The sequence below is a fragment of the Elephantulus edwardii genome, unplaced genomic scaffold (genome assembly GCF_000299155.1).
Source record: "Elephantulus edwardii isolate Elephantulus edwardi_28Jun2011 unplaced genomic scaffold, EleEdw1.0 scaffold00020, whole genome shotgun sequence".
Classification (NCBI taxonomy): Eukaryota; Metazoa; Chordata; class Mammalia; order Macroscelidea; family Macroscelididae; genus Elephantulus; species Elephantulus edwardii.
In genome coordinates, this window is record NW_006399770.1 from 27,517,342 (window position 1) to 27,528,870 (window position 11,529).

At 40.1% G+C, this 11,529-nt stretch overlaps 1 protein-coding gene across 1 annotated transcript in view; it reads right to left on the minus strand.

Moving 5' to 3' along the window:
* Positions 1–1,153: 1,153 nt before the first annotated feature.
* The window catches only part of HENMT1 (HEN1 methyltransferase homolog 1 (Arabidopsis)), an 18,804-nt gene continuing 8,428 nt past the window's right edge, over positions 1,154–11,529 (minus strand). The window contains exons 3-7 of the mRNA XM_006882496.1: positions 11,378–11,490; positions 9,445–9,579; positions 3,342–3,521; positions 2,289–2,466; positions 1,154–1,570 (exon numbers count right to left, since the gene is read on the minus strand). Of these exons, the coding sequence (XP_006882558.1) occupies positions 1,154–1,570; positions 2,289–2,466; positions 3,342–3,521; positions 9,445–9,579; positions 11,378–11,490 (1,023 nt within the window). The remainder of the gene's footprint in view (positions 1,571–2,288; positions 2,467–3,341; positions 3,522–9,444; positions 9,580–11,377; positions 11,491–11,529) is intronic.

Sequence of the window (11,529 nt, forward strand, 5' to 3'; positions counted from 1 at the left end):
TTTCCTTGGTTTTTTTCTTCTTGTTCTGGGATTCTAACTATTTTTATGATCTTCCTTTTAATGGTATCCAAGATTCTTATGCCTTATTTTCTTTATTTCCACAATTTCCTCTAGATTGCTAGTGCTAAGGGCTTTACTTCCTGCCTATTTCTGTGTTCCATCTCTTCAATTCTGCTGTTCTGTTCCACCAATACATTGACAGTTTCTGAGAATATGCACGTGATAGCTCAAACTCAAACCTCCAACTACGTTGGTCCCAAGATGACCAAGTATGGTAGAACAAGATGAGCTCTCATTCCGTTTGTTTGTGGTGACTTGGTCTGGTTACCTGCAGATCTTTGCTTCAGAAAAAACCACTGTGTTGCTTTTACTCCACTGGCTGAAGCTATAGTTCTGTCCTGTTGCTATTCCCACTTGTCTGGTGGCCTAGTCTGCAGCAAGCTGGATGCAACCAAAAGGCTATGTCCCTCTGGCAGTTTGAATCTACCAATGGCTCCTCAGGACAAAAATGGACAATCTCCTTTAGTGTGATTTATAGCCTCGGAAACCCAAAAGAAGGTCGGTTATGAGTCATTTCTGACTTGTGGAAAAAAGAGGTGAGCATCCAATCAGTAAGCTCCAAAGATGATGACAGTGGTTATGAGTATGAGGAAGATTCTATGCACTTTATCCAAACACCTGTGCTTTGCTTTTGTATGCAGTTTTAGGCTAAAAAGTAAAGGTTAGAAATTAACCCAAAGGAGGCAGAGATCTTAAAAGACTCTTATCTGTGCAAGAAAAGGTCTAAACCCTATTTGCTAGCTCAATTTTCTTTTAATACCAGATTAAGGATATGCCTCTAACACATATAACATTAAGTAATGAACATATTATGAATTAACTCCTTACTTGGCAAAAAGTATATAAAAATAAAAAAATAGGAGTAGGTAGACAAGCTCTAATTAACAATGTGTAAAATATTACCACAATCTTCATTCTTGAGAAAATAAGGTAGAAAAAATTTACATTTCAAAAAGAAAGCACACCATTTTTGGTTGAACTTAAATCTCTCTTTCAGCTTAACACTACTAGTCTGGCTGTTTAACAAAATCAATTTAAGTTCTAAATGAGTCCAATTAAGGCTAAGACCCTGAGTTTCAAGAAATACAGATGATCAGTCATCATTTTCCTGATCATACATGTTGACCATCACCGCAGAACCATCGCTATTTAGCATCACTGTGTCAGCAATTAGGGTTTTCAGCATCTCAATGTTAATACATAAGTGTTTCACTTTGGGCAATGAAAAGAGTCTTTCCAGGGGAACATAAAACACATTTCCAATACAGAAGGGTTTGGGGGTCTTCTCCATGTGGTCATTTAATGGTGTGAGGACTGGGTGGAAGGACTCAAACAGGGCCTCTGGAGTGTCAGTGTCTTCAGGCATATCCTCAAAGTCCCTGTCATCCTGCAGCTTCAGCCTTTCCAGAAGTGCCCGCCTCATGTCATGGACTTGGGAAACCACTTCATTAACCACCGCATACTGGCGATACTTTTTCTGCTGCAAACTTGGGTATGTGGTAGTATAAACCTGAAAAGGGGAGAGGGAGAAAAAAAATTGAGAAATTGTCAAAATCAGTAAGTCAACTTATTTTTCATATAAAAACTATACATAAAAAAATACTATACATACATAGGAACATGCCTCAAACTCTCCTTAATGTAAAATCTTCTATGTTAATGAGTCAAACTACTGACACTGACACTTATCTAACTTGCTTTCCAAATCTCAGTGAAGAAAGTCCTAATTGCCAGCCTGACTTCAACCAAATCACACTTGCCCAATACTACCACTCAGTATTAGAGAAGTTATAGTCAGTAAAAGAAGAAATGTCTTTCTGCTTCATCCCAGACCTTTAAATCAAAAGGGCCTGAGCAACATCCAGTCTCAGTTCTAACAAGTCATTTCCTGAGCCAAACAAGGGGAAGGAACAACTACTGTTTTTCCTGATGAGCATCTTAATAAATTACCATAAAAAGGGAAGAGTGGAGGCTACACAAAGCAGCTTAGCCAGTCTTCTAAGAAGACTCCAACAGATCATTCTCTATTATACTGTTTGAGATATAATAAAAGGCCACACAGTCTCATGCGCTGCTGTAAGATCAGCTGCCAACATGCAGTCATGACTAAAGGATTTACCTTGGGTCAACCTCAAAACCCAAAGGATTATTTACATCTATCTCTATTTTCGGAACCTTTCATAGCAACCAATGTATTTCTTGCTCCAGTAGCCACAAAATGTACTCACAATTTTATACACATGTTCACCGTGCAGCTCTGGGTCACACACCTCTGCCGCTCTTGTTGGGTTTTTCTTGAAGATCCCTATCTGGGTACAGTACCCAACATCTTCCGCTCTGGCAGGAGGCTTCCCAACACCTGTAAACTCCACCAAGTAACCATAGCGATCCGCTACATCCAAAGCCCTGGGTTCAAAACAAGAAATTCCTTATTGAAGCTTTGAGCTATCATGAAATCATTTGAAAATTATTATTAGAAACCATCTGCAGTCAGTAGAATGTCAACAAAACAACATCCAAAAAATATCAACAAACTCCTAAGCTGCACATTTCCAACCGTGTTTATGTAATACTGCACCACTGGGGTGGCTCTATTTCATTACTGCTGTGAGAAAGCACTGAGCCATAGTATCAGTTTCCAAGTAAGCACAAGAATATGGTGAAGAAAAAAGTAAAGGTGCAGGAAAGGAAGGGATGAAAGATAAGGAGAACACAAGGGTTACAACCTCTAGCCTAGTTTTATCCATCTGGGTTGGAATCAAGTAAAAAACTCAATTATCTGTCATGCCCCAGTAGAAACTCCTGGACAAAAGCATGAAGCTAGTCACAGACCAGTACCTTCCCTGTTCTGTTTCTTCACACCAACAGTTCAGATGTTTGCGTATAAAAAGCAGCTGGTGCCCACACACCTTCTCCACCCTTGCCTGCCCTTGAGAACCAACGAAGATTCTCAGAAAAAGACAGGAAGATCCTCAACAAGAGATATTACACTAGTGTAACAGTGGGTTCTAGCATTAGAGATGGTGAGGTTGCCACAGGATAAGGTTCAGATCTGTTGTTCACAGGGTTGCCATGTATCATTGTTGACTCAACAGCATCAAACAACACTGTGCCCAAATATAAAAGTTCTAAATTAAGTGGCACTTGAGGAATCAATTTTATTGAAATAAATCAAGAAATAATTTAGTTAATTTAGTGAATACACATCAAGATTTACTTCCCAGGATTTTAAACTTTATTAGGAACCACAAACAAGCAAAAGGGCAAACAGGCACACTCACCAGGTCTGAAACTGTATTCTAGTCCACTCGAATTTGTGATCTGAATCTCTGAACTTCACCACTGGAAACAGGGGGTTGAATTCAGAGTTTGGCGTGCTGATTACAACCATGGCTGGAGACAAGAATCCAAACACGACTTTGGGAAACTTGGCCAGATCTTCAGAATCCAAATGCTCTATCCTAAAGTGGTTCGTTGGAAAGACACAATAAAATCTAACTTCTCATTCAAGTGTTCTCATAGGATTAGCAAAAAAAAATTTCTACTTCTTCCTTCTATGAATTTTCAATAATGCTTAAATGACCTTAACCAAAAAAAAGAAAAAAGATCATTCATATATTCTCATTCTTCCTGCCTCACCCTTTTCGCCATCATGGATCATCTAAGTTCCTTTGCTTTGCTCGTTGGACCTCACTCTAAAGACATCCTTAAACAAGGCATCTAAGCATGTTCCTCCCTAACACACTGCAGAAGACTACATACCAATATTTCTGTCGTGTTCTTTCTAAATACGAATACTCATCAGCAAACAAACCAACCTAGATTGAGGGGATTTCTATCATTAGCAAGTATTTCTGAAAACCATCAAGAGCAATGATTACTTTGAAGTAGATATAAAAATGAACAGACATGCTGAGTGAAAATAAATATAAACTGACACTGTAATGAATTAATTATAATTAATGGTTAAATCAAAGTATATATTAATATCAATTGTTATAAAACAAAATGTGTCTGAATAAAATAAAAACCCATGATTTGTGAATTTTAACTCAGAAAACAAAACAAAAAACTAATCAAGAGTAAGTAAGTCAATGGGAGACTGAGAATATTGTTCCAGATTAAAAAACAAAGAAATGTAACAACAAAATGCAGTCTGCAATCCTGCAGAAAAGAATTTTAAAATGGCTATAAGAGACCCCTCCATTGTTGTTGAGTCTGAACCCGACTCACAGCTGACCCTGTAGCAGGTTTCTGGAGGCTATGGCTTGCATGGGAGGAGACAGCCCATCTTTCCCCCCAGAGACTAGCTGGTGGATTGATTCAAACTGTCACAGAGGTGCTGCCTTCAGGTCAGCAAGTCCCTTCCGACTATGCCACCAGCGCTCCCTTATAAGGGGACAGTACTGAAAACAGAAAGACGGCAAGTAAGCACATAAAAAAAGGCCGGCAATTATGTCATTAGGGAACTGAATATCCAAACAAGAGTGTTACTGAGCACAAACCAGAACAGCTATAATCCAAAACACTGCAAATGCCAAATGCCGACAAGGATATCAAGCAGCAGAAATCTTCACTCACTGCTGGTGACAACGCAAAACAGCATGGTTGATTTAGAAGACCGTGAGGCTGCCCAGAGCAAGCTTTCCAAGTGTATGGATGCTCCCAGCAACTAGCCTATTGAACAAAGAGTAAAATCTAACACAGACTGAGGTCTCAGGACTCCAGGCTACAACTGAGGTGTGTTGCAGAATTAGGGTTAGCCCAGACATGCAGATGAGGAGGAGTCAGGGTGCCATGGAAGCTGGAGAACCTTCATCTAATATCCAGAACATTCACTCATCAGTCACTGTGGGATGAGGTAACATCTCAAACAGGGAACACTAAGAAGCTAAACTCTGGCTTACTTTTCTATCTTGCAATAAATCATGCTCCTGAAAATCTACTCGTGAGATGAAAACTATGTCCACACATAAGTCTGTATGCAAATATTTATCACAGCTTTAGTTAGAATGAAAAACTTCCCAAATTGGAAGCAACCAAGGTTTCTATCAATAGGTGAATGGGTAAATAAACTATGGTTTCCTCCATATGGTGGAATAGTATATAGAGATTAAAAAAATTAAGCTATTGATCCACAATGGAGGCAGAGGAAACCTAAATGCCTACTACTAAGTGAAAGAAACCAGCACGTACACACACATAATAATGATAATAATAGTTTTCAAGTATAGAACATTCTGGAAAAGGCAACACTAGAAAGACAATGACAAAAGCAGTGGTTTACAGGGGTCTTGGGGGCTGGGGAAAAGATGACTAGGTGGAGCACAGTGCATTTTTAGGACAGTGTAACTATTCTGTGATGTTGTAATGGTGGGTTGTGACATTAACCACTTGTCAAAACCCACAGGATGATACAACACAGATACTGAATCCTAATGTGTATTATCAACTTTACTTAATAATCATGCATCAGTGTCCATTTAATAACTGCAATAAATGTACAAGACAGCAAAATTTTAAAAGGAAGTGGTTGAGTGGGGAGGGGTATAAGGGAAATGTAGTTTTTGCACAATTTCTCTATAAACCTAGACTTCCTGTTAAAACAGTAAAAAACGCCAAAAACTCAACTCATTGCTGTCAAGTTGGAAACAACTCATGGCCGACTCTCAGGAAGGTTTCCGGGGCTGTAACATGCACAGTAACTTGCCCCTGTTTGTCCCTCAGAGCAGCTGACGGATTCAGACTGCCAGAGGAGTAGCCTTTGGGTTAGCAGAGCAACCCGACAGACCCTACCACAATCGCTCTCTAAAGTAATACTGGAAAACCGGAATCACATTACTTTTTTAAAACTAAGTCTATAAGTCAATACAAAACAAATTTAAATAACTGGTGAATCTGGATAACAGGTATAATAGAATTCCTGAGCTGTGGTGACACAGAAACATACTGAGCTGCTAATCAGAAAGTCAACAGTTCAAATCCATCAGAAAATGAGCAATCTACCTAAAAACCTGGTGGGAGGGGCCATGAATTAGAAACAAAAGGGTCAATGAGATTATTATTCTGGTAACTTTGCAGTAAATATACAGGTATATAAAAATTGAAAATGTCAAACAAAAAGTATTAGACAAAGTCTTGCAGACCTCTCAGTGAAAACAGCATGCCCCGAAGTAATCAGACGGGCTGCAAAATGCAACTGACCTCAGCACCCCAAGGAGTAACTCAGAATAAGGTAGAGAGAGACCATCTCCTTTCCTTCGACCACAGGGACACCTGTTATCTCTGACAGGTCTCTGCTTCTGTCGTCTCTATCTTCTGCCTTCATTACTATCACCCCTCCCAAAACCAACCAACCAGTTCCATCAAGTCAATTCCAGCTCATGGCCACCCCATCTATGATTTACAGAGTCCAGCTGCTCCATGGCAGTTTTTTGGCTGTGATCTCTACAGAAGCCCATCACCAGGCTTTTTCATCCACAGAGCCACTGTGTGAGTGCGAACTGCCCACCCCAACGCTAAGAGTCAATCATAAACTGCTTCCTCCACCCAGACTCCTTCTACCTCTCTTTCCAGAGAAGTTTTATCAGTTTAGTGAATTTATTTAATTGCGATTTTAACAAAAGTTTACAGAAAAGTTGGATTTTCATTCATTGTTGCACATTTTCCTCCCTCTCACTTTTTCTCCCCAGTCCACATTTAAAAAACAAAAAACACAAACAAACACAAAACCCTCATTCACTGTTGCACAATTTCCCTCCTCCCCCTCCCCCAGTCCACTGTGCAATGTACCTCCTATTCTGGACTGTTGTCACACATACAATGCCTAATCATATATTCCTTTTAAACAGTTCTTTGCTTCATCTGTTCCAGTGCAGTGTTTAGTATCTATCCACTCTTTTCCTAGTATGCCCCAAGCCCCCATGTCAGTCTTGCTTTTTAACAGTGGTGTTATGCAGTATTTGTCCTTTTGTGACTGAGATATTTCACTCAGCATAATATCCTCTAAGGTTACCCATACTGTGCACTGTTTTACACATTCACTGTTTTCTATGGCTGTGTAGTATTCCACTTTGCGAATATACCATAGTTTTTCTATCCATTTGTTTGTTGATGAGCACCTGGGTTGCTCCCATCTCTTTGCTATTGTGAATTAACACAGAAAAAAAAATGGACGCATACATCTCTTTAAGTGGCAGCTCTGGTTTTTTTTAGGGGTATATAAATTAATGAATTTAGAAAGAACAGGGCTTGCACACCATCAGTCCCCCCCAGCTTCGTCTGTTTTCTTCTTACCTGCAGGTGATGAACTTACCAATAAACACCCAGTGCTCAAAGAGGAAGACATGGGGTTTCCCAGTGCTGTGTCCTGACAGATAAGTCTACCTAACTCTGGTGTGCAGCACCAAAAAGCCAGTGGTCACTGCTCATCTAAACCATAGGCATTTCCAACAGGCCTATGAGTCATACAGAGTGACTGCATCTATCTTTTCCCTATCTTAATCTATGCCGAACTGGGTAAAGAAGAGAGAAGATATTTTGTCTCCTAAAACTGCCATTTGAGTTAAGACTGGCTGGTAATAAAGACTCACATAGCAAGGGTATTGGTTTTGTCACCAAAATCTTTCCTAAAAAAAGAGGCATTGATCAAAGGGGAGGGGGAATAAGCACCTGTTCAAAGGCAGAACCAAAAGGGACAGCAAAGGTACATGTACATTACTCTCATGATGGTAATAATGAACAAATAAAGGCCAAATATGCATGGCACTCATAGCAAATAATACTGAAGAGAACCAGAGTTTTGAAATGCTGAGGACTTGCATCCCCAGGAAGGCAAACTAGTGTGACAGAGACTGAAGGAAACCCCAAGCCTATTACCCTTCAGGTCTCAAACTGAGCTCACCTACCCTGTGGCTTGCCTTTTAGGTCTGCTGGCCTAGCAGTAAGAAACTGTGCTGCCAACCCAAAAACACACAGTTCAAATCCATGAACTGCTCTGAAGAAGAAAGAAATACTATCTCCTGTTGAGATTTACTGCCTCTGAAAACCCACTGGAGGGGTCAGTGATGAGTTGGTTCTGACTTGATGGCACATAACAATAATTACATCAAAAGTCATTAAGGAAGCACTGATGGTCTACTGGTAAGAAGCTGTGCTACCAATCCAAAGATAATCCGCCATCTGTTCCATAGGAGAAGGACAGGCCATCTCCTCCCGTGAGATTTACAGCCTCTGAAAACCTGCTAGAGGGTCAGACTTAATGGCATGTAACAACAACAAAAGTCACTAGTATCAAAGCTGTACAGATTCCTTACAACAATTTCTTCTGTAAGACCAAAGGGCAACTCGGGCCCAGGGTAAAGCACAAAAGGCAGAACTGTGCAGGAAATGAGACGCAGAGAGGTAATACAGCACAGGTGCAGAACAGAGCACTGTCATTTGTCTGAAGTAGCTAGAACATAACACATGCATCTCCGTAAGTGACAGGAGTGTTAACAACAGCTGCTACTGGAGAAGGAAACTGAGTAGCTGAGAGATGTGAGATCCACTTCTTGTCACATCCTTTTCCTTTGTGGATTTTATGCATTTAGCATCAAATGTATCCTACAGCAGGACCTGGAAATGAGGAAATTATCCTGTGAAAGACCAGGATTGCTCTAGGGGAGAGGCAAGGCATAGGGAAGAAACCGACTACAAGGGCAGACATCGAAGACTGATGGCATGTAAACATGTCTCTTGATGATAAAAATGCACAAATATTGGACAAAGGGCCCAGGATGTGGATGTAATAAATTACAGGGCACAGTTTGAAAATCCAAGTTTAAGTGGAACAATGCAGGTGACAATCAGGAGGTGAGGGAGCATGTACAAGGCAGAATGGTGAGACCAAAGGACAGAAGGCTTCCTGCCTGCCTGCCAGGCCCTGTTCTCACCCCACCTACTACTGCTTCCTAGTTCTTCATGTGCTGTTTCCCGTCAGTAATTTCTACATACCAGAAAGAAAACAAAAAAAACAAATGAAAAGCAAACTATGCTTTACCGGAGCAAAGCACATTACTGAAAACTGGAAACCAAAGTCCCTTTAATTAGTGTTCAAATGCCACAAAGATGCACATAACTTAGTTTCTAAACATCATCCCGTCCAGAGGCAACAAGGCTCCTTGTATAAGTGGCTGATTCCAGGGCTGGGGAAGGAAAAGTATCAGGTCAACAAGAAGTGTCTCTTAATGCCACGAAATAAGGAAATACAAAAAACGACACAGTTCTACCACAAGCCAAAAGAGTCAGTGTAGAAGGGCTCCCCACTGGCCAAGACTGGGACAATCTGAGCAGCAAAATCTGTGACTAAATCTTATTTTTAAAATGAATCATCTTAATACTTACAGTTCAATACATGTTATCAAGTCAAATCCACACAAACGAGAGTCTCTCTCCACAACAGAGCCATGATACAAGGTAACAGTCAATGTCTGCTCCCTGGGTTTTAGATAGTCACCAATGAGGGGAGACAGCTTGTACCTACAAAAACATTGTTAAAGCAATTAGGGACTTCGGAAAACAATCTACTTTAAAATCTTCTACCAGCTAAAGAACTCTCACCCCCCTAATTTTTTAAAAATTGTTATTTATTTAGGAGTTCTGGTGGCTTCGTGGAAAGAATCTGCACTACAGTCCCAGAGATGCATGGTTCAAATTCAACCAGATGCTCTGCTGGAGAAGGAGGGACAATCTCCTCCTGTACTAGTCCGATTCAATTTAACAGTACACACACTAAACATTTTCTTCATTTCTCCTGCCTAACCTCCTTGGTCCACTGTGCAATGCACCTCTTATTCCAGATTGCTGTCATACATATAATACCTAATCATAAACTCCTTTCAGATCATCTTCCCCTCATCTGTTCCAAGGCATTGTGCATCTATCCATTCTTTTTCTTCCCCCAAACCCCTATGTCAGTCCTATTTTATGACAGCAGTATTTGCCCCTTTTGACTGAGATATTTCATTCAGCATAATTTCCTCCAGGCTCCCCCATGTTGTGTAATGTTTTATAGGCTCATTGTTTTTCAACACTGCATACTATTCCATTGTGTGAATGTACTGTATTTTTTTCTATCCATTCAATTGGTGATGGGCACTTGGGTTGCTTCCTTCACTTTGCTATTGTGAATAATGCTGCAATAAACATGTGTGTGCATTCATCTCTTTGAGTTGCAGCTCTGGTTTCTTTAGGGTATACTCCCAGTAGTGGAATCACTGGGTCAAATGGTATTTCTGGTTCCAACTTTTGAAGAAAGCACCAGCCCACTTTCCACAGTGGTTGTACCACTTTACATTTCCACCAACAATGAGTAAGAATTACAATCTCTCTACAACCTAGCCAGAACTTGTTGTATGCTGCCCTGCTGAACTTTGCTATTACTGCTGAGGTGAGATGGGGTCTCAGTTGTTTTGATCCTCCCCCTATTTAATCCTTGACCTATACTGATGACATGACCTATTTTGTGTCTAGTGTTTCCTCCCACATAGGGAAGTTACCAGACCATAAAAACAAGAATTGAAGTAATGATCACTATAAATAACTTTGATATTATTCTCATTTTTCATTCTTCCAGCTCACTTTGGGCCAAAAAGGAGATGCACTGCTAACCCAAAGATATGTGGTTCAAATCCACTCCAAAAGAGGGTAATCTCCTTCAGTGGAATTTAGTGCCTCTGAAACCCAGCTGGAGGGTCAGCTACCAGTTGGTTAAGGCTCAATTAACACAAAACAATAACAACAGAAAAATCATTCTTGAACTATCTGTAGATAGTTTATATATTTAGAGAGCCAAGTGCTGGGTGGAGCAAATGGTTAATACACTCAATTGCTAATTGAAAGGCCGAGAGTTTAAGTCCACCCAGAGATGCCTCAGAAAAAAGGTCTTGCTGTCTATTGACAAACTTCAAATTCTAAGGAGCACAGTTCTCTTCTGACACACATGGGGTCACCATGAGCTGGGATCAACTTGACGGCAACTGTGATGAGACTTGGTCACTAAGCAAGTTTGAAATTGAACTTGCAATGCATTGACTATTATAACTTCATTTGTAAGCTGGCAGGAACAAAATACAGATATTATTCACAATTTATACAGAAATAAACCAAGTCAATACTCAATTAGTGTTATGGGAAAAGCATTATTCACTGGCTCACAGCTCATCCCCAGTCCTTACTCTTTAAATACAAATCATATAAAATTGACAATTCTTCTAAATAGAATGAATGTCACTAGTCTTCAATTAATGTGCAAGTCTTTCAGAAGCCAGATTATTACTCTTTCCTCCGTAATTTATCCTCTTTGATGTCTACTCCAACGAGCAGTTCAATGCACTTATGGAATTTCAGCATCCATAAAAGCGAAGAATCACCACAGCCAAAGTCTGCAATCTGTAGATAAGATAGAACATAATTTCAAAGACATTGATA